The sequence below is a fragment of the Asterias rubens genome, chromosome 10 (assembly GCF_902459465.1).
Source record: "Asterias rubens chromosome 10, eAstRub1.3, whole genome shotgun sequence".
Lineage (NCBI taxonomy): Eukaryota > Metazoa > Echinodermata > Asteroidea > Forcipulatida > Asteriidae > Asterias > Asterias rubens.
In genome coordinates, this window is record NC_047071.1 from 12,028,515 (window position 1) to 12,050,161 (window position 21,647).

At 38.4% G+C, this 21,647-nt stretch overlaps 1 protein-coding gene across 2 annotated transcripts; it reads left to right on the forward strand.

The window, feature by feature from the left end:
- Window positions 1-627: 627 nt before the first annotated feature.
- Window positions 628-15,147, forward strand: LOC117295322 (myelin expression factor 2-like). 2 transcript variants are annotated; one of them, XR_004519678.1, is made up of 16 exons: window positions 628-965; window positions 2,013-2,281; window positions 3,136-3,188; window positions 3,872-3,879; window positions 4,121-4,214; window positions 4,465-4,605; window positions 5,346-5,499; window positions 5,718-5,767; window positions 6,580-6,631; window positions 7,728-7,946; window positions 8,593-8,793; window positions 9,147-9,490; window positions 10,799-10,850; window positions 11,420-11,524; window positions 12,149-13,695; window positions 13,756-15,147. XR_004519678.1 is itself a non-coding variant. In XM_033777897.1 (15 exons), exons 1-15 carry the CDS (start codon window positions 751-753, stop codon window positions 12,208-12,210), a joined length of 2,019 nt encoding a protein of 672 aa, XP_033633788.1. In that variant the 5' UTR covers window positions 628-750; the 3' UTR covers window positions 12,211-15,147. The 2 variants fall into 2 exon arrangements, 1 of the variants encoding a protein (XP_033633788.1); XM_033777897.1 differs by having other exon boundaries at window positions 12,149-15,147.
- The last annotated feature ends 6,500 nt before the right edge of the window (window positions 15,148-21,647 follow it).

The following is a 21,647-nucleotide window of genomic DNA, read 5'->3' on the forward strand; positions in this document are numbered from 1 at the left end:
TACCGCCCCCTTGAAGTATTGAAAAGCCTATTAAAAAACGGGGATTGTTTTGGGAACCCTTAAAATATTTCAATAATTTATTAATGAAGAAACTAACTCATATTATTTGGTTTCAAAAGGTCGCAGTATTTTTATAGATATATCCGAAAGTCTTGGCGAAGTCCACACAGGCCCATGGTACGCTTCTTATATTAAAATTTTACAGGATAGAAAGTGTTTTATTTTTCCATAAGTGGCCCGGCAGCGCAGTGGCTAATGTCCTCAGTCAAAACTGATCATGAAACGTGTGAACTTCTATATATACTATCCAAACTTCCAAAGCTGCTCTACTTCTTTAATTTGAAGAGTCTAACCAAATTTACAGACATATCATTTATTGTGCATCATCAAGTAGGCACACAAATGGAACAAGGGTAAGAAAAGTAAGAAATAATGAGGACACGAGTAAAACCACTCTTGGTAAAAACCGAACCATACGCGTCGTGATGGAGGGGGTGGGCGCGGCTTAGTGGAATACGTCACATTACAACTATTGTTTATTCATAAAAAATTCATATCACATGGATGGTTGTGAATTTAGCCCACGACTATAAAACACGCACGCCATTTTATTTAAAAACTAGCCAGCAAGTCGGCCGCATGTGTATTTTTAACCACGCGCCGCACAAAATTTACAGAAAAGTCTCCTCTGTTTTTCACTCCTTTTATCTCAATTTTGAAGCTTCTGAAGACACCACTATTCTGTGAGACATGGCAGATTTCGACGGGGAGGCGGACGTGTGCGACATGGGTGAAGAACGGTCGGGAAACGAAGATACTTCCGAGGGCATAGACAATGACATTATTGCCATTGAGTTGGGCCAAACGAGTCAATTTGACGATCAGGGGACTGACGATGCCACGACCGGTCCTGGTGACAACGGCACGGACGCCGATGAAAAAGACGGCGATAAACCCGATAAAAGGTACGGAAACTGGTTCATCTCGTCTACCCCCTAGGGATAACTTTCCGTATGGCGCCACCACTTTTTCACTCATTTTTACAAAAAAGGATATATCAATCAGGTAAATAAGTTCCTATATTATTTTATATCGAATAAAAAAGTGGTGGCGCCATACGTAAACTTCCCCCCCCCCCTAGAATTAGCAAAGTTTTTTTATGTGGTGTTTTTTGTGGCTTACGTGAGCCTCGCTGAGGGAGGTTGAGATGCTTGCTTCGTTCTATTTTGTTTGTATTTCTGTGATTCAGGTTTTGATAAATGTTTTTAAGTGTTTGTTGGCATTAAATTTAATAACATTTATTTAAATTTAATAACATTTATTTGTAAACTTTGTTTATTATTAAATTTAAATTACTGTTTTTTTTTGAAAAATTTTGCTTTATTAATTCTTTTTTACATAAAAAGAAAATCACCAAAAGTTTCTGTATCCTGCCATCACTTTTTCATTTTTTTATTTTATAAAAAATTATCTTATTTACTCAATAAGACTCTCCTTTTTTTTCTATTTTTTAATTATTGAAAAAGTGGTGGGGCAGGATACGGAAGATTTCTGAAAATTGATTTGTACTAAATACCTGTATACATGTATACCTGTAGATTTGGGCTCTGCATAATGAAGGCTAAATGAAGCCTTATAAAACGCCCATCCATATTCACACAAAACTTACTGCAAAAGTACTGATATATGTCTATTGTATTGTATTGTTCAGATGCTGTTCACGTTTTTTCTTTTTCAAACTTCAAATATAATCAAGTAATTAGATGACAAACGCGCCAGCAACTTTTAAATTAAATGCAAAGTATGTCTTTGGTTTTTATACACCATTTGATTGTCTCAATTCCTGTAGAAATGTAGATATTATTTCAAAATTTACTATCTTTGTCATTGTAATGTAACCATAGAGATGATGAAACTTAACTAAAGTCGTATAAAATAAAGGTCGAAATGTTGCGGTTGGATTCTGCAACTTTTTTAGTCATTCTTCTGAACAATATTTGTTGTATTTGCAGATCACAGGATAAACCAAGAGATCGCGACCGAGGAAATGACAGGAATCGAGAGCGCAACAGGGATCGTGACAATCGTCGTGACCGCCGGGATTCAGGGCGTCGAGATGGGGGAAGGCGCGATCAACGAGGGGGAAGGTTCCACCCATACGGGGGCCGGGATCGCGACGGGGGTGGTGGACGAGACAAGACAGTCTGCCGGTCCGTCTTTGTCAGTAACATTCCGTTTGAGATTAAATGGCAAGAACTTAAAGATATCATGAGGAAAGAAGGTGAGTTGAAGCCCTGGGCCCAAATTCAACCCGATGTTTAACTCTAAGCAAATTTTGGCAGAAAAATTTGCTAAGGTGCAAGCGTATTTCACAGGTTAGCAGGAAATCTAGGCCATATTGCGCGTTTACCATGGATTTGCATTGTGACGTCATTTATTTTTGTGCAGTAAGCACCGGAATGTTGGCACGCTTTTTTGTGTGCTTACGGTTAGCAGAGCTGTGGTGAAATGGAAATCGCACAGTAAGCACAAAATTAGCTGCTAAGCAGTGCTATGAAAGTTGGGCCCTGGGGCCTTTCTCAAAACTTAGCAAAACCTGTTTTTCAAATCCACCTGTCAGAATTGTTTAATTCTGTTGACTGCACATGAGGACTGCACTTACAGACCTTGAACTTTGCTCTTTCTCACATGGTTTACATGGTTTCCTTGTTTAATAATATTCGATACATGTAAAATAACTGCATCACAAAACTAAGTTTTTTGTAGCCCTTCTCTTCTTAAAGACACTGGACACTTGGTAATTGTCAAAGACCAGTCTTCTCACTTGGTGTATCTCAACATATGCATAAAATAACAAACCTGTGAAAATTCAGATGCTTGTTTTCGAGACCTCAAATTCTAAATCTGAGGTCTCGAAATCAAATTCGATGAAAATTACTTCTTTCTCGAAAACTATGTCACTTCAGAGGGAGCAGTTTCTTATAATGTTTTATACTATCAACCTCTCCCCATTACTTGTTACCAAGTAAGGTTTTATGATAATAATTATTTTGAGTAATTACCAATAGTGTCCACTGCCTTTAAAGTTCTCAAGTTGCATTTTTAATCATTTTGTTTCTCTCTCTCTCGTTTCAGTGGGTGAGGTCACATACACAGAGCTGTTTTTTGATACAGAGAACAGATCAAAGGTAACTGTAGCCTTCTTGCTTTGTATTCCATCTCACAATCAAGTTACTTTCCTTCCTAAGTCAAATTTCTCCATTCAGCCAACTCACAATCAGGTTACTTTCCTTTTGAAGTAAAACTTCTTGATTCAGCCAATTCACAATCAAGTCACTTTCCTTTCGAAGTAAAACTACTTCATCCAGCCTAATCCACAATCAAGTTACTTACCTTTCCAAGTCAAACTTCTCCATTAGAAGGTCACACATCTTGAGAAACCACCTGTTGTAACTTTTGTTGTTGAAACTTCTTGGAACTCATGGTGTGGTTTGAATGGTCTCGGATTGTATCCACAAAGCCAGTGTTTTTAAGTTGGCCTTGTTCCAGGGAACCCAATGGCGTGGCGCCCTAGGGTGTAGCTAAGGCTCATGGTGCCCAGGGGCAAGGTTAGTTGATGGGGCCCATTCACTCACGTTGTACTTGAATATTTGACTGGCAGTCTATGAAATCCTATACCACATGTTTGTCAGCCCTTGTATTTCTGTGAAAACAAATTCTAGGGCCCAAATGTCATGCCTGATTCCTAAAAGTACTAAATTAAAACATTTACTCAAACTTTGTTGACCTGAAGTGGCGATAAATTTGGCTAAACATTTGCTCTTTTTGTTTTCCCTTTTTCCTTTCATATTGGTCTACGGAATGTCTGCAGGGAGTTGGGTAAGTCTCATTTGTAACTCTTGCAAATATGAAAATTGTTAAGATAATTTTACTAAGTAGGGCCTATCATAAGTATTTTTTGTCCTTCGTGTATCAGAATCTCAAACTTTTGTACGTGTAGTTAGAATCTGCATGTTTTAACAGCTATGACTTCATACTATACCAACTTTCGTGGATGTCAGGCTTTTAAAAGATCCAATATGTTATACTACATATTGTTCATTTCTCGTTATCTCCACAGTGTTGTTGAATTTGCCTCAAAGGAAAACGTGGACAGGTGCATGGACAAGATGAACAAATTCCAGATCCGAGGACGTGGGCTGGTTGTGAAAATCGTAAGTTTCAATTACAACTTCTTGATTTGTGCAGTTCAATAGACGTTAAACAATGTTTGTATGAGAGAGATTGGCTGTCGCCAGCTTGGTGTTTATATCCTCTTGTGTGAGTTTGAAGAGTTCCATTAACGGGAGGATATCTAAACAAACAAACAAACAAACAAACAGTACATCTGATAGACCAACAGTTGTGTTACCTTCAACTAAGTATTAATTACTCATTTGTACATCTTCCCCTTTGCATACTTAGGACCAGGACCGGCGCTACAGTGACAAGTACAGGCGGCAGGCTGACAAGGAGCAGAAAGCGCGTATGCTACTGACACCCCAGGTGCTTACCCAGCTTAACCTGGACCCCAACACAGTCAGTGACACCATCTTTGTGTCTAATGTAAGTTCCTCAAAAGCATCTTGGCTCAAGCTTAAGCCTGGTTCTTACTAACTGCGAATGCCATACAAATTTTGACATCACATGGCTGTTTTTCACAGCGAATGTTTCGCAGGAGTTCAGCAGAAGTCAACTGATCCAAATTATTTGATGCAAATTATTCATTTTGAAATTGTGACTTCAACATTTATACTGCATTTGGAGGAAGTATGAACTAGGCTTTAGGCTCTATAACCTTTTCTTTCTATCTATTGTTCTCTGCAAGAGAGAGCAATCAAAATTTCAGAATGTTGATCTTATCCCAAAGGGGAGTTAGACTGCTTTTTTTTTCAGATTTGGTTCAGTTACATTAAAGACACTGGACATCTTTGAGAATTGTCAAAAACCAGTCTTCTCATTTGTTGTATCTCAACATATGCACAAAATAACAAACCTGTGAAAGTTTGAATTCAATTGGTCGTCAAAGTTGCAAGAAAATAACACCTCTTTTGTGTAGGATTGTTTGCTGCGAGGTGGGAAGGATCTTTCAGTTTTAGATGTGGGGGGCAATTCCCAGAGAATTATTCCTGGGAAGAGATTCAGGTGGGGACTGATAAACCCAATCCACATAGTGCCCCTGGTGTGATTTGAACACTGGGGGCCTAGAGGTGTAAGGTCAGGAAAGATACCACTACGCCAACCTGTCCCCCCTTAGAGAATGGATATACATGTATGAAATGACTGTTTGTACCCTATTGTTTTAGATTCCATACGATGTAGACTGGAGGAAACTGAAGGACATCTTCCATCTTGCCGGCGAGGTCACACACGCTGACGTCTTGATGGACAACAAAGGAAAGAGTAAAGGCAGTGCCACTGTTACATTCGAATCCATCGTTGAAGCTGTCAATGCCATCTGTATCCTTTATTTTACTGATAGTTTAACCGTTATTTACATTAAAGCATGAATTGATCTTGTAAGAAATATCAGACCTCGAATTAACCCCCAGCAATTGCTGGGCTGCCCTTCACAAAGTTACAATCCTTACCAAAGGAATGCAGTTTTGTGGAATTTTGCATTTGTTTATCCCGTAGGTGTGGACTTTTATTAGATTTCCTTAACCCTTTTGAAAAAGCCATGTTTGATGGGCAGATGCTCTACACCAGGAAACTTGCCGTCAGAATGGTAAGTTTGAGACTCATTTGGAAGACACATGCTCATTCCCCTGTCCGCCTTCTCTCCCTACTGGCTACACAAATCTGCTTACAACACAAAAACACCTTGCCATTGGACACTTTCGGAACAGATAAAAAATAAAAAGTTCACAGATTTACAAATAACTTACAGGGTTTACAGAAGGTAATGGTGAAAGACTTCTCTTGAAATATTGTTCCATGAAATGCTTTACTTTTTGAGAAAACATGAAAACAATATCAATTCTCGATATCGAGAATTACGGATTTATTTTAAACACATGTCATGACATGACAGAAACGTGCGGAAACAAGTGTGGGTTTTCCCGTTATTTTCTCCTGACTCCGATGACCAATTGAGCCTAAATTTTTACAGGTTTGTTATTTTAAGTTGTGATACACGAAGTGTGGGCCTTGGACAATACTGTTTACCGAAAGTGTCCAATGGCTTTAAAGCAGAAACCAGTCGCCACCCAAAGTTATTTTAATTGCTGGTTTGCAGTAAACTTGCGACCCAATGCTCATGATCCGCAAAAATTAAAGAAATTTTCAACAAAATTGAAGTTCTTTCACCAATCATCAGAGAATGTGGATTGCGGGGGTCTAGCACAGTTGCTTGACTTTGGCTGTATCCAATTTGGTGGCTATGGCTACAACTGTTTCTAAGGTTGTTGCTAAGGACAGTCATTACTTCAACACATGATGACGCGGCGTTCAAGCCATAGCCGCCAAATTATGAAACAGCCCAAGCTTGGATTATATCGAGACCACTGTAAACAATTGTTTCTTTATTTTTTTATGTAGGATCAAGCCAAGAGAGATAGAGACCGACCCCAGAAGCAGCAACCTCTTCCAAGTAAGTTGTCGCTCTCTACCACAAGGGTTTCATTGGAAGTGATTTTATAATTGTATGCCCATTCTGTGGGTTGTCATGGCAGAGTGGTTTAGAGCATCATATTCAAGTTCTTTTGGTTAAGTCATGGGACTGTGGGTTTGTATGTGGTAATTATTCATCGATGTTTAAAATTGCAGGCGTTCAAGTTGTCAAGATTTCCTACTAATTTTACAATTTTTTGTGTCGTATGCCTTCAAACTGCCTTCAAAATGTATCAATTGTCCCCATTCTTAGTTCTCTATTTGTGGTTGTCTAGACATGTATGATATTCTCTCAACTTTAGTCAGATTTCCATTTTTTCCCCCCATAAAAATCTGCAAAAAGTGTTTTTAAATATCCTGAAAATGTCCTTTAAAAGCCTATACCATTTTTACATGTGGGCCAGCCACATTCCGTCTCGACTCATCAAAATGTTCCTACTTTTTTCCAAGAGCAACTTATCATACCAGTCTAAAGAGTCCTTTTGGGTATTCAGTGATCTTCAGTTAGACTTCAAGAAAGATGAGAAAATGGACCCTTTTCATGAAATATGCTCATTACATTCACGCATGCGAACAGACCCATTGGTTGGCAAACTCCATAGAGTTGTGCACTAAGCAGACGCGCAATCACGTCTGCGTCATGCAGTCATTAGCTGTGTACAAAACGGCGCGATGTTTCCTCATTTTGCCAACCAAAATGTAAGTGCGCACTCTATGTGCAATTTACATACTTCATGGGAAGGGTCCGTTCCCAGTTTCACACCTTCTGTTATCTCAACCTTTTTTCCTCCAACCACACCTCTCAGCTTTTTTTCTCTCAAATCACACCTCTGCTATAGACCGTATTGAATAGCCCCCGTTTGCTATGAAAAGTCGCCATCTTGTAGGGCAAACCGTATGCGCGTCCAAATGCGAATGGTACATCATCGAAGCACACAGCACGCAACATTCCCGGTTTGATTTCTACGGCAGATGCACGCACACGCACAGACGCCATCTTCTAGGTCAGATATTTGAGCCGCGTGACGTCGTATTCAATACGGTCTTTTATCTCAACTGTTTTTTCCCCTGTTTAGGTGGTCTAAGCCAGCTTGGCCCCAGTCTTGAGAATTTGACCAGTGGATTCGGAGGCAGTGGTGGTATGGGAGGCGGGTCTGGTGGTAGAGGAGGAGGAGGAGGCGGAGGAGGAGGAGGAGGAATGGGAGGAGGGCTGAGTGGTGGACTAGGTGGACTGGGCAATATCGGAATGGGCAACATGGGCCTGGGAAATCTAGGAAACATGGGAAACCTTGGTGGTAAGTGGTACTTTATAGCTTGTAGGATTTTTCCCTCAACGGCTTGAAACATCAAACACGTGAGGGCTACTCATGTAAATATCAGACTTCTAACAATTTATTTTTTAGATAAATAAAATTGTTTCGGTTGAACTCTTTTTTTTTGGGGGGGGGGGGGAAACAGTTCATTGTACCACTGCTAAAATATGGTATTTAAACTGCCTCTAAGCTCATTGGTCTAGTGGTTAGACATCTGCCCTAGAGTGTCACATACAAAATCCCTTGACACTCCATGCAACAGGACCAGCCCTGAAATATATCGGCAATGCGCTTTATGTTCCTCAAACTTTGTTAGCCAGTTATGGGGACAGGGCCTTTCAACATAGCACCAAGACTCTAAATTTCACTTCCTGAAGACCTCACACGAATACACAACATCACTCTCTATCATCAGAAACTTAAAACACACTTGCTCATGCTTACGTTCCAACCAATTTGACAATACTCTAACTTCAGTTCTAATACACCTGCGCCTTCAAGTGGTGTACAGGAAAGTGAGCCTTACAAATGCTGTATTATTATATGTGAAAGTTCTTGTTTGTTTTGAAGCAGCATCAACAGATTCAACTTACATTGTATCAATAATCTCTTTTCGCCAACTTTGAAGGTCTTGGGAGCAGCTTGGGAGGACTCGGTAACCTCGGATCCAACCTCGGTGGTGGAGGTCTTGGAGGGTTGGACAGCAACAGGATGAGTGGGCTTGGAGGCAGTGGAAGTGGATTCGGTAACAGCCTCGGATCTGGACTCGGTGGGAATCTGGGTAGTGGGCTCGGTGGCGGACTAGGAGGTGGGCTAAGCAGTATGGGAGGTAAGAATCATTTCAGTGTTGTAGCCATGGTGGGCAATGCTTGGCTGATATTAAAAACTTAAGGCTAGTCCTAAGTTAGGACAAGAAACAAGAAACTCAAGATAAGACTTGTCTTAATAAACTCTTTGTGAAATCCACCCCAGGACTCACTATGTAATGCCCAGCACTCTGAGCAAAATACATTGTGATATTGTGTTGTTGGTTTTACTTTTTTTTCTTCTTTTTTTTTTTACATGGTCCTCCATTTTGAAAAAAACAAATTTTATGTTAATAATGTTTTTTATAAACCATGTTTCATTGGAAGGCTCTTCTTTTTATCATTCAAGTTTTTTTTTTTATGAATTCATTTTTAGGATTTGGCGGTGACCTCTCTCAGAACTCCCTCAACATGGGTGGTCTATCCTCTCTGGGTATGGGATCAGACCTGTCCTCCATGGGCAACATGGGCAACTCCGGGGGATACGGAGGCTCCGGACAAGGGCTGATGGGCTCCAACATGGGCATGCTCGCCGGTGGAAAAGACAACTACGGGGATAGCCTGGGTAACATGAGGGATGATCGAGACAGGGGGGACAGGGGTGGCAGAGACCGTGGGGATCGGGACCGCAGAGGAGGAGGGGGAGGGGGTAGAGACAGGGATAGGGACAACCGTGGACGTAGTGGTGTTGAACAGGGATGTCAAGTCTTCGTCAGAAATGTAAGTCTTTTGTCTGGAGGAATTTATTCATATCTGTTGTTTTACACAGTTTCTTTTAAGAAGATTTTTCCTTCTTTTGTTCAAATTCTAATGAAGTAAATTTCTATTTTTATCCCATTTTATTTAACATATATGTTTTGCGCTTAATCCATTTTTCCTACTCTTTATTATTATTACATTTAATTTATGTGTAAAGTTTATTTTGTTCGGTGCTTTAACTGTGTTATGAAATTGTGTTATATTTTGTTTGTTGATTTAACCAATTCATGTTTGGAAATATTTGTTGTTAAAGGCAAAAGTGAATTTTAGGTGGCACGTGTAAGGAGCACAGCTGTAATGATCATTGCATACCTGTGATTGTACATGGAATTATGAACTCAAACCAAGTTTTTACATGCACCCACTATCACACAAGAACAGAATTACGATGCCCGTTAAGGTGTGACGTCCACTGCCTTTTATAACTTACTTAAAGTCCATGCTTCCTTATTGCTAGCAATCTGTTCTACAATGTACATATCAAGCATATGTTGATGGTATTATACATACCAAAGCCGTGTGTGTAGATATGTCTGGCTTTGAGACAGTTTATGCACATGGCCAATTTAGCTGTTATGCAGTTTTCCCATTCGTCTGTCTGCATATGTTTTACCATACAGGCCTATGACATGGTGTTTAATTGATAGTCTTTATTCTTAGGCCTAAACAATTAAGACAACTGAGCTAGGCATTCTATAGCTTATTCCATGCCCTCCAAAAAACCTGTATCCTCTTTTTTAAAGTGAATGACTGAGGGCTGTAGGCCCCAAAAACAATAGACTGATCCATTAAGCTCCGTCCCATTGCGTATTGACCAATCACAACGCAACGAAGGTCCGACACTAAGGTCCGACATACGTGCGCGTATGCTTGGCGCTCGCGGCAGAGTTGTGCAGAAAGGCATTGGAGAGCCCCACGTGTTCTTGCTCACACGTGCGTCGTGGGTGGAGCCTACTGGATCGGTCTATTGTTGAATCAGGTACATGTATCCAATCTTAGCGCCAGAAAGATTGGTGGGCATTATATTCAAAGCTTTAAGTAATTTCTTCACCAAAATTCCAACTTGTCCACAACATCGTTTACGTTTCCATTTTGATTATTATACATGTGTATGTCATTAGTAATAATTAACGCCATGAGCACTTTCATGGACTTTCTGCGCTTTTATATATTTGTTTTTCCTGTTGTTCAGCTTTCCCAAGGGTTATTGACTTGTATTTAGGCACAATTTATTCACAATGCCTTTATGTTTGTCGTCTATAACTACAGTTGCCGTTCAAGTACTCCTGGCAGGATCTGAAGGATCGTTTCAAGTTGATTGGTAAGTTGAAATTTATAAATTTACATCTCGGGAGTCCAAACAGACACCTAATCAAATCCAAAGGATAGGCCTGTGAGATATCAGCTTTGTTATTGACTAGGACAATTTTTTATTTCTGTTTTTTTTTTTCCTGTTTTTTTTTTTTTCTTCTTTTTTTTCCTCTTTGTTTTCTTCGTTTTTTAAAATTCCCTTATAAGCATGCCTTATATAAGATGGCAACAATAATGTTAAACTATGTTTATGTGTGATAAGCCTATATACTGGATTAATGGGGTTTCCTAAATCAACCAACGTAAGTGCATGACACACGCTCACTTGACATTCCACAATCATTCTTACATCATGTAGTGTTTCAGCTTTGTTTTTAAAGGTTCACTCACAGGCCTGGAAGTCATCATTGCCCTCCTAAATCCTTCTGTATTCTCTTTGCCAAAATGAATGATTCAGAAGGACTGAGGGATGTCTGTCCTAAAGAAATAATTGCTTATCACCTGGTCAGGCATTCCATTCTTAATCTAAGTCTAAACGTGATTGTGTGGAGTGACATGACTTAACTCTTGGCTCCACAGGTCCAGTGCAGTTTGCAGAGATTAAGACCCACGCTGAGAGTGGAAGGTCCAAGGGTTATGGGACCGTCAGGTTCCAGAACCCTGATGATGCACAGAAGGCAATCCGTATCCTTTTTATAATCGTACTGTGAATCCATGCCTTCCGTGTTTACGTCATGCTCGGACATGATCTTGAATGATGCTAGCCTTTTGTCAAGGGCTTTGATCGTAGAGCCGCGATCCTTAGCGACTGAAATGGGAGAACACGTGCCGAAGTCCAGTTGCAAAGCCACGAGGGCCTTGATTCATTTTACCTTCATAGAGCCGTGATCCCAAGCGACTGAAATGGGAGAACACGCACCCAAGTCCAGTTGCAAAGCCACGAGGGCCTTGATTGATTTTACAACCTGATTGATTTTACAACCAGTTGAACAAAAGTTTACCTGTTAAGTTAAGTCTGCTGCCATGTAGCGCTCCAAAGAAAGGAACGTTTGACCAAAGTATAGATCGGTAACTCAACAGTAATGCAAAAAAAACCTCTGATTTATTGCTTTCATTTTACAAATCATTTCCTAATTCAAACCTGAAGATGGAAAATAAATTAGCAAAGAGGGAATAACACTTTCTCAGTTGGCAGGTATGTTCCGCCGTTCCCCCTTCAATTTTTGTGGGACACTCAAAGTTGTCTAAAATCTTTGCACTTTTACTGAAGCAGTTATTTTCCTTAACCTGATTTTTTCCACTGAACAGGAGAGATGAGTGGTTGTCGAATGGAAGGTCGTGATATTGAAGTGACTCTGGACTATGCCTAAAGTCTGTTCACTGGTTCCCTTGTTTTATAAACGGTGTCCTGCAGAGGTTGCGGTTGTCTACAGTGTATATGCTGTCTCATCAACACTTGGTTATTAGGTTTTTTATTCGGGGGTCGAGACTTTTAAGCCAAGGATGATGTTTGGACTTTGACTCTATCGATTGTGTTGCAAAGGTTGATTCCATTGATCAGGAATTTATTTTATGATCGGGAATTGATTTTTTGATCAGGATCCATCAACACTTCTTAGTTTTTAACTGTGATTGTTAGGATGCTGTTCTGGCTTCATTTCTGGTGATGTATCAGTTCTAATCACGTTCCAAATTCATCTGTGTGGTTTTGGAGTCCTTGTCAAGGGGAGGGGGGTATTTGTGAATCATCTGTATTCATAGAGAGAGAGCAATTTGTATTTGATTTGTTCTTCAGAATTGTTCCAAACTGATTTGTTATGTTTGATAATTTTATTCTGATCGGTCCATTCAATTCCGGTTTATCCAAATGTCGAGTTTGATATGTGAATCGGGAACGGTTTACCCACCTTTGTGAGGGAGTTATTGCTCGGACCTAGAAGTTATTCAGTGCTTGTTTTAGTTTTTGAAGAACAACAAAGGATTTTGTATATTCCGTGATTTTATTGTTATTTTTTTAGCGTATTAAAAGAGGTTTTTGTTTTTAATTGTAAGCAAACGTCGATTTGATGAACTGTTGTTGTAGCTGTTGATTGGTTTGTTTTATTTTAGACTTTTTCCTGTGTGCCAGGTTTTTCATTATGTCTTATCTCTACTTGGGGTTTGATGTAGATGTAAGATTGTGACTTGACCAAATTATATTTGTTGACAAGTTTTCTTGTAAGATGCTGGTGCATCCACATTTATTTGCTGTGATTTGAAAGACAATCGAAACAACGCTGTTGAATACCTTTTTGTTTAATGGTTTTGAAAGCATAACGGCATCATGGCAAAACGAGACAAGATTTACATGGTTTTTTGAGTTGCCATAATCACGTGCTGATGTTCGGGAGGTTGGCTGCCATTTCGTTCTTGATTCGAACAAGTTTGCGTGATCACCTCTGCCTCTTCTGATCCGAAGGCTGGTGCCTTGAATTTAACAAAATTGTGACACTGTCTTGCATTTTACAGCAATGTCCACCCGTGGTCTAGGAATTAATAATAATGGTGTATCTTGTTCGAACAAGTTTGCGTGATCACTTCTGCTGCCTCTTTTGATCCGAAGGCTGGTGCCTTGAAATTAAAAAGCTGTGACACTGTCTTGCATTTTACAGCAATGTCAACCCATGGTCTAGGAATTAATAATAATGGTGTATCTGCATGATTTGTGTTTAGCTTCAAAATTATACTATCTCCGGAAAAGTTGCTTTAATTTTGTACGATTGGAATGTATCCATAATTGTATTGTTCAGCATCTAAAGCCTGCTTGTGTATATAAAAAGCTACCATTCTGTGTGTTATTCCGATTCTAATACCAGGTGGCAAGAGTCGAAAGGCATGCCTTGTCCGATGTTTACAATTTTGATTTTAGCAAGAAGGTGTGGAGAATATTGCCAGCTGTGGTTTTATGAGCTACATACGTATTAACTTATGATCAGTGTTGCACCAAGTTGAATTATTACAGCTTCTCGAGTGTGTAACAAGTATTTTTAAGAGAAATTTTCCAGTGGTATTTCTGAGTCTGCTTATGTCAAAGTAAACATGTACAAATGAGTCGTGCTGGGTAGAGAAAGGACATGAAAGTTTCTCTTCACAAGAAGGATATGAAACTTTGCTTCCCAGCAAATATATCTTTCAGGAGCAGTTGCCCGATGCCAATTCCATCCGAGGATCTTTGCAACATTGGAAGATTTCTTTAAGCAGAGTACCCGTCCTGGGATGGATTCTGGAGGAGCTAAACATTTCCTTGAGAGCATCATCCGTTTCCTGGTGGTTTGAGCAACTTCAATCTTGAAAAATCTTTTGAAAGATTTACTTCACGAGTGTAACATCTCATAGACTCCAGGGGGTTTTCTCGTCAGATTAAGAATGTGAATGTGTCTTGGGTTGCAGTCTTTTGGGAATTGGTCCAAAAAGCAAAGTTGATGACTATGGGATTGTACACTAGTAAGAAATGGCCGACAAATTCCTAGTTTGTTTGTCTTTCGGGTGGAAACATAAGATGTAGAACCAGACTTGTCTTGAGAATGTGCTGGTAGTCTATGAGGGTCTTTGGGGACACACGGTTGCAGCAGACTTACTAGGTAAATCCATCATTCTCGAAGATGTGCGCATGCTCGGAACTTGGTAAACATTGGACATTTACCTGGTGAGTATGCTGCCACCTAGCATTTCAAAGTCTCCGATAAAGCAGAAATTCAAACATGTTTTGAAATGTATTATTTTTTGACTTGGTGTACAACTCTGGTCAAGTGTCTTGAGATGAGTTCTGAGGGAATGGCTCCTTTATGTACACTTTTCTTTTGAGACTTTGTCGAACGAAGCTCACTGACTGAAAAGTTGTTTTGAAATTTGGTCAATGAATATGAAAAAAGCTGTCATTAGGCTGTTGGTACATACACATCAACTTTGCTTTTCTCTTTCCAATGTTTATGAAAAAACAAGAAACAAACTTGTTCTGTGTGAGAAAGAAAGATTACCAGACTGCCTTGTGTATTTGAATATGTTCGACTTCATTTGAAACTCATCCCTGAAGTGTAAATTAAATTAGTGTCAGGTCTCTGTGAAAGTGCTACCAATTGTTTAAAAGTATTAACGTGTTTAAAACTGTATATTGCTATACTCGGATTACTGGCATTTGAAACCGACGACGTGATAAATTCTGTCATTAGTGGTTGGTACATGTAGTTGGTCACCTTTGTAGGTAGAGTAATGCAATGTTTGTAGAGTTTGATTTGCAGAAATAAAGGGTTCAAAGACATCCACTTGTAGTTGGAAATCGTTCTGCTGTGGTCTCTCTTTTGGTATTTCGTCGCCAATTTTGTCGCTGCACAGATTTCTCTTTGGGAATGTGATTGTGACGATTATTGAATAGTCAAACACGGAGAGGTGTTTTTGAAGTTTTGAGAGGTTTGTGTCACTCGTTTGCACTTTTTGTCAGTCTTTTTCTTTCAGCTGCACAAATCTACACCCAAAATTTGTTACAGCGGAAATTGTCAAGTTGGGATATGGAAATATAGTTGGTGTTTCCAGAACACCTCAAAAATATTTTTTCATGACGGCAAAATAAATAAAGGTGGAATTCAGAAGTTTGGTGACAATCAACGAAATGTTTTCAGTGTGATCCAAAATTAAATGCAACCACAAGGACCAAGCTTATTGAGTTACGATGCTTTATGGTTTAAAGATGGCGTTTGTGGGTATTCCTGCGAAACAAAAAAGGTGGAATTTATAAATTTGGCGACAGTCAACGAAATGTTTTCAGTGTGATCCAAAATTAAATGAGTTCAGATGGTTATGGGCGTTCCTGCGAAACAAACTGTTAGGGAAACCATCTTATTCATAGAAGAAATACTGATTGAAAAGTCGGCAGCTACAAAAGAGATGGGTTGGGAGCTTTGGATCTCTCCCTAGGAGAAATGTTCCCAAACTCATTTTGCCTGGATGAAATCTTCTTTCTTATATAATTATTGTGTTTCAGTTTTTACAATTTGTGCTCTTGTCCTGCGTTTCGTGTGGTTTATGCTTTTTTGTTCGTATATTCGGGTATGTTTGACACCAAGAATACGTTTCATCTACATTTGCTCAAAAATCAAGTCAGAAACTGATGACACGTGCTGCATGTGTACAAATACATCAGGATCAATGCAGGCTGTCGAGTTCTACTTTGAAACACGTCTGCACAAAGGAATTGATGTAAAAATATTTGTCTTTGCCTGATTTGTCTAGAGATGACTGGAATTTGTGGAAGGTTTTAAATCATGTTTGATTCAGAATTCAAAGTAACATTTTTTCAAGTTTCCTCTTGGTGCACCGGCCTGCTATCCTAGTATTTTAATATTTGAGTGGAATATTTAACCATAATATGCTCCTCAGCACCCGTATGTACGATACAAATGGGTACCTGTGAAGAGGCAGTGTTGGATGAACAGTCGGGGTCTCGATAGCCTTGAATTACATGTGTATGGTCCACATGGGGTTGAAGTTTTCCCCGTGAACTCTGTCGGTATATGATAAACAGCGCAAACAAGAAGTAAAGAGTCCTACAAATATCCCTCCAGGAAACATTAGCTGTCTGAAGAAATGAACAGTTATTTCCATTATGACTTAGTGTTGAGTGAATAACATGTCGGGATAGAAAATAGAAAGCACATGTACCATCCATAAGAATCAATCTACAAAAGGCATTGATACTCACTAACTCTCCCGGGTGATTCGTGAGTGGAAACTCGACTCCGTTTGTATCATTTATCAAGTGTATTGAGTGGCTAAATTATTGAAGATTTGGTGTCAAGGCACTCTTACATCAGGAGTAGCGATAAAGTGGGAAATCTGAGAAATGCTTTCAATAATTTGTTCCATTGTCGTCGGCTTTTCTGTGTGTTGCACATTCTTGACCAACAAAAAGGTTTTAGGTTGGTGGTAGGAATCCAGCTCTGCCAGAGTCATAAACTGTTGACGTGGCTATAGTTGTGCTGCGTCTTTTACCACTGGGGTTGTGGGTATCTGTACCTAATTAAAGCAAGGACTTCAAACGAAAGTGGAATAGTCGGCCAGGGTACATTGTAGTTCTTGTGTCGCAGCAATGTACATGTTCTGGTGAATAAGTGGTTCTGTAAGTCTGTTAGATATGCAGTGATAGATGGACCTGGATCTTGTGTACAGATGAGTTGGTAAGTATCCTTTGCTTGTGGTAAAAGGTAGGTGCAAAAGAAAGTTCTGTGAGTATTTGGTGTTGAATCTCTTAAACCCTGTTAAAAAGACACTGGACACATTGGGTAATTGTCAAAGACCAGTATTCTCACTTCGTGTATCCCAACATATGCATAAAATAACAAACCTATACGAATTTGGGCTCAATTGGTCTTCGAATTTTGCAAGAGAATATTAATGAAAGAAAAAACACCATTGTAGCATAAATTTGTGTGCTTCCAGATGCATAATAAAAACTTCAGCTGAAGTTTTTTATTGTTTTGGGAAAGAAATGACCTCTCTCTCAAAAACTATGTTACTTCGGAGGGAGTTGTTTCTCACAATGTTTTATACTTTAACAGCTCTCCATTGCCCGTTACCAAGTAAGTTTTTGTACCAACAATTATGTTCGAGTAATTACCAATTGTGTCAAGTGCCTTTTTTAGAAACAATTTCTGGGGGAGGGTATCAAATATCCAGTATGCTTACAAATAAAACAGGTATTGGATTGAATTGCCATCAGGATGGGTAAGGAGCTAGTATACACATGTTGGCTGCTTCAAGTGCTATGGTTAAAACAATGACGCTCGAGGTGATCCCTGGCACATTCTATTTCCCCCAGGCGTAGTCGAGGGAAAAGAGAATGCACCGGGGATCACTGAGGGAGTCGTAGTTTTAACCATGACATTAGTAACGGCCGTTAATATTTGTTTTACAACACCCCAAACATAAAAAACATTGTACTTAATAGCCAGATGTCAAGGTACCACAAAGCTGCTGTTACTATGGGTATAGTACATTGTGATAGTATATCGATTGCCATGGGTATCTTGTTTGCTGCATGTATAGTACGTTGCGTTTGCGTGGTTTATACTTAATAGGAAAAACCCACATCATGTGACACGCTCTAAACCAATTAAAAGGCAGAATATTTGTAAGGGGTGTTATATCATTGCATCAAAATTACTTGTGGTCGTGTCAAAATGGAACCAATTTGTAGTATATGATTTATATTTTGAATTGCGTATTTTATCTCTGGCATGTCTAGTATTAGTTGTACAGTATAAAACATGTACATAAATAAACAGATTGTTTTTTAACAAAATGTACATGACTTTTGACGTCCTTATTGACTGTGTACTGTGACCCTTTATCCGATTTTATTTTAAAATTAAACGAAATGTCATGTAAAGATACAAGTCTTTTGTAAATATTAGATTAAGAGTGTTTATCAGGCATAAAATATATTTGTCTTTGAGTAAAACCAAATCACACAAACCATGTACTGGATGTCAGTTTGGATTGCTAAAAAAAAAGGGGAAAGGTGGGAAAGTGCCATATAAATAATACTCCGTAAAACCTTTAAAAATGCTGAAACTTTGGTCAAACCCATTTGTTGAGACCATTACTGGTATGGAAGTGCTCTGTGCCCCTGTATCATATAGACAGTGAACTCATACATTTATTTACCGAAGACAAAACCAAGAAAACAATCCAAACCTGAAACACTTTTCTCAGTACAATAATGGTTTATTTTATTGAAAATGTTAAATTTAATATTAAGTTAATCTTTTTATACAATTTATACCGTGTAGATATCGACATGTCGGGAAATTTTTCGAGCACAATCTGATAATAGGTCCGAGTAAATGCAGCATGTTTACAAAATTGTTAGACATTACATTCAGCCCACCTCCCAAAGGAACACAGAAACCAACATTGATTTTGAACACTGTCTGGTACAATGACTTGGTTAGTTAAAGACAATGGACACTATTGGTAATTGTCAAAGACCAGTCTCCTCACTTGATGTATCTCAACATATGCATAAAATAACAAACCCGTGAAAATTTGAGCTCAATTGGTTGTCAAAAATGCGAGATAATAATGAAAGAAAAAAAACACCCATGTCACACGAAGTTGTGTGCTTTCAGATGCTTTATTTCAAGACCTCAAAATCTAATTACGAGGTGTCGAAATCAAATTTGTGGAAAATTACTTCTTTCTCGAAAACTACGTTACTTCAGACGAAGCGGTTTTTCACAGTGTTTTATACTATCAACAGCTCCCCATTACTTGTTACCAAGTAGGTTTTATGCTAATAATTATTTTGAGTAATTACCAATAGTGTCCACTGCCTTTAACAAAGATATTGACAAAATAGGGACACCGCTAACAGAAGGGCTCGTTATCTCAGTTGGTAAAGCAGCGGCACATTAGTCCAGAGATCACAGGTTCAAGTCCGCTCTAGTCAGTTTTCCTTTGGTCAACCCAAACGAAATCAAATGTAAGCAGTCACTTTACATGCTTTACTACAAGCAAGTCATTGCACCAGACATTCAAATCAAAATGGCTTATTTCATTAATACTTTTAAAAATTCCACCTTCTGTTAATCCAAGATTTCAATTTTTCAAACTGAAACATAATCTTGAACCTGTCTGTGTCGTGTGATGTTCAACTAGGTAACAACTCAATACAAATCAGAATACACCTTTAAAGACAGTGGACATTATTGGTAAATACTCAAAATAATTATAAGCATAAAACCTAACTTGGTAACGAGTAATGGGGAGTTGTGGATAGTATAAAACATTGTGAGAAACAGCTCCCTCTGAAGTAACATAGTTTTCCATGAATTGACTTGAATGAGACTTTAGGATTAGATTTGAGGTCCCGAAATCAAGCATCTGAAAGTACACATTTTCGTGTGACAAGGGAGTGTTTTTATCGTCCATTATTATCATGCAACTTCGACGATCAATTGAGTTCAAATTTGCACAGGTTTGTTTTTTTATGCATACATTTATGTTGAAATACACGAAGAGAGAAGACTGGTCTTTGACAATTACCACTAGTGTCCAGTGTCTTTAAAGCATTTTTATTCTGATACACGTTTTAGTCACAAATGTTAAAACCTTGGTGGATGATGATCATCTTTATACATGTACATTATCAGCAAAGCATAAGAAAAAAAACGGCAATCTATTACAGATGAAAAAAACTTGACCCTACGCATATCACATAATTTTTGTTTTAAGCAGAGCTGGCTACAAAAAAAATTGGTCTCCATTAAAAACTGAACAAACTAAATGTTACACATGGAGAAAGACACACATAAATTGCACATGTTAAGTTAACCCCAAAAATATATTACAAAATAATATCTAAAAACAAAAAATCATAAGTACAGAATGGAAAATTTCTTTTCATAAAAGAGAGGTTCGGTGAATGTTGATGCATCATAATTCCACTCCGTGGTTTTGCAACAGTGATTTTTAAAAACATTTTTAAAGAAGAGCTAAAGTAAAGACTTATTAAAAAGTGCAACAAAAAAGTATACTGTCTTTGTCATTAATTTCGTTGGAGTTTTTTACTATGACCTACACTGTCTTGAAAAAAACTTCAATAGTAATAATAATATTAACAATATGCAGTTCTTATAGAGCCCCTTACTGTATCTGATGCGCTTACTAAAGCACTTATTATTATTATTATTTTTTTTTATTATTTATTTTTTTTTTTTTTACAATTATGCAGTGCTATTGTATAGAATTAGGAGACCCATTTATAGAACCTTGCAAAGAGTTTACAAAGTGATGTGGCGCAGTCTGCAACCATACAAGAAATACTCAGGTAGTTAACAAGAACTGCATCTTTAATTTTGTAAAGCACCTTGAGCATCGAGCAGATTTTAATGCCATATAAATATTATCATTAACCCTTTCTCTAAACAAAAAGTGTACTAGGTTGTTATACATGCTTTACACAACAGGCTGGCGTTATGCCGCATCCAAAGTGAAGCCGTTGTGGTCAAGTGTCTTGCTCAAGGACACAGTGGTCAAGTTTAATCACCATTTTAAGAGCTGCACGACATTTGTGCTTAGTACATCTAGTATTCTGTTGCTGCTAAGCAAAAATAAGCAGAAAACCAGTACATTTGACATGGTAGTTTTGCTGGTTAAACCTTTTCCTGTGTCTGTTACATGTACTTGATTAAAATCATCACTGGTTTGTTGTACGATGAGTTTTATGGAAAACTAGGAAAAGGTTGTGACACAAAATGTACAGATAAAATACATGTGTTAGTCGATTTCCTACATACGTTTTAATACCCAAATCCTCTGACAACTTCATTTCAAAGATAAAAATGCAAAATTTACATGTTTAAAACTGGTTCAACGTCCAGAACAGTACAGTGCAGTTTAAAGAATAAAAATAAACCCTAACCCGAATTGTATTGATATGTAGACAACGAGAGGTATTAGGTGCCCAACATAGAGCAGTTGCCGTTAATAGTCATGGATACAAGTGACTATTTTTAAAGACAAAACTATCAACTCACAATAAATGGGATTATTTGTAAAAATATATATAGCTTGATATTTACAATATTTTTTGGTTTGCGCTACAAACAATACATTAATTACTTCTGGCCGTAGAGTGGGGACCAGCTATAGTCAGTGCAATTTTTGTTACCATTCTATGGGTTTTGACATATACCACTATGCAGAACCAGTTTTGTCCCTAGAAATAATTTTTTTTATGGTCATAAAAAGCTTCATAGGTCCGGCTTAAATC

Excerpts from the sequence above, each read along its gene's own strand:
- LOC117295322 (XM_033777897.1), top strand. The coding sequence starts at position 751 with ATGGCAGATTTCGACGGGGAGGCGGACGTGTGCGACATGGGTGAAGAA. Across the intron at positions 4,606-5,345 it reads ACACCATCTTTGTGTCTAAT|ATTCCATACGATGTAGACTG; the intron begins GTAAGTTCCTCA and ends CTATTGTTTTAG. Across the intron at positions 11,525-12,148 it reads TGATGCACAGAAGGCAATCC|GAGAGATGAGTGGTTGTCGA; the intron begins GTATCCTTTTTA and ends TCCACTGAACAG.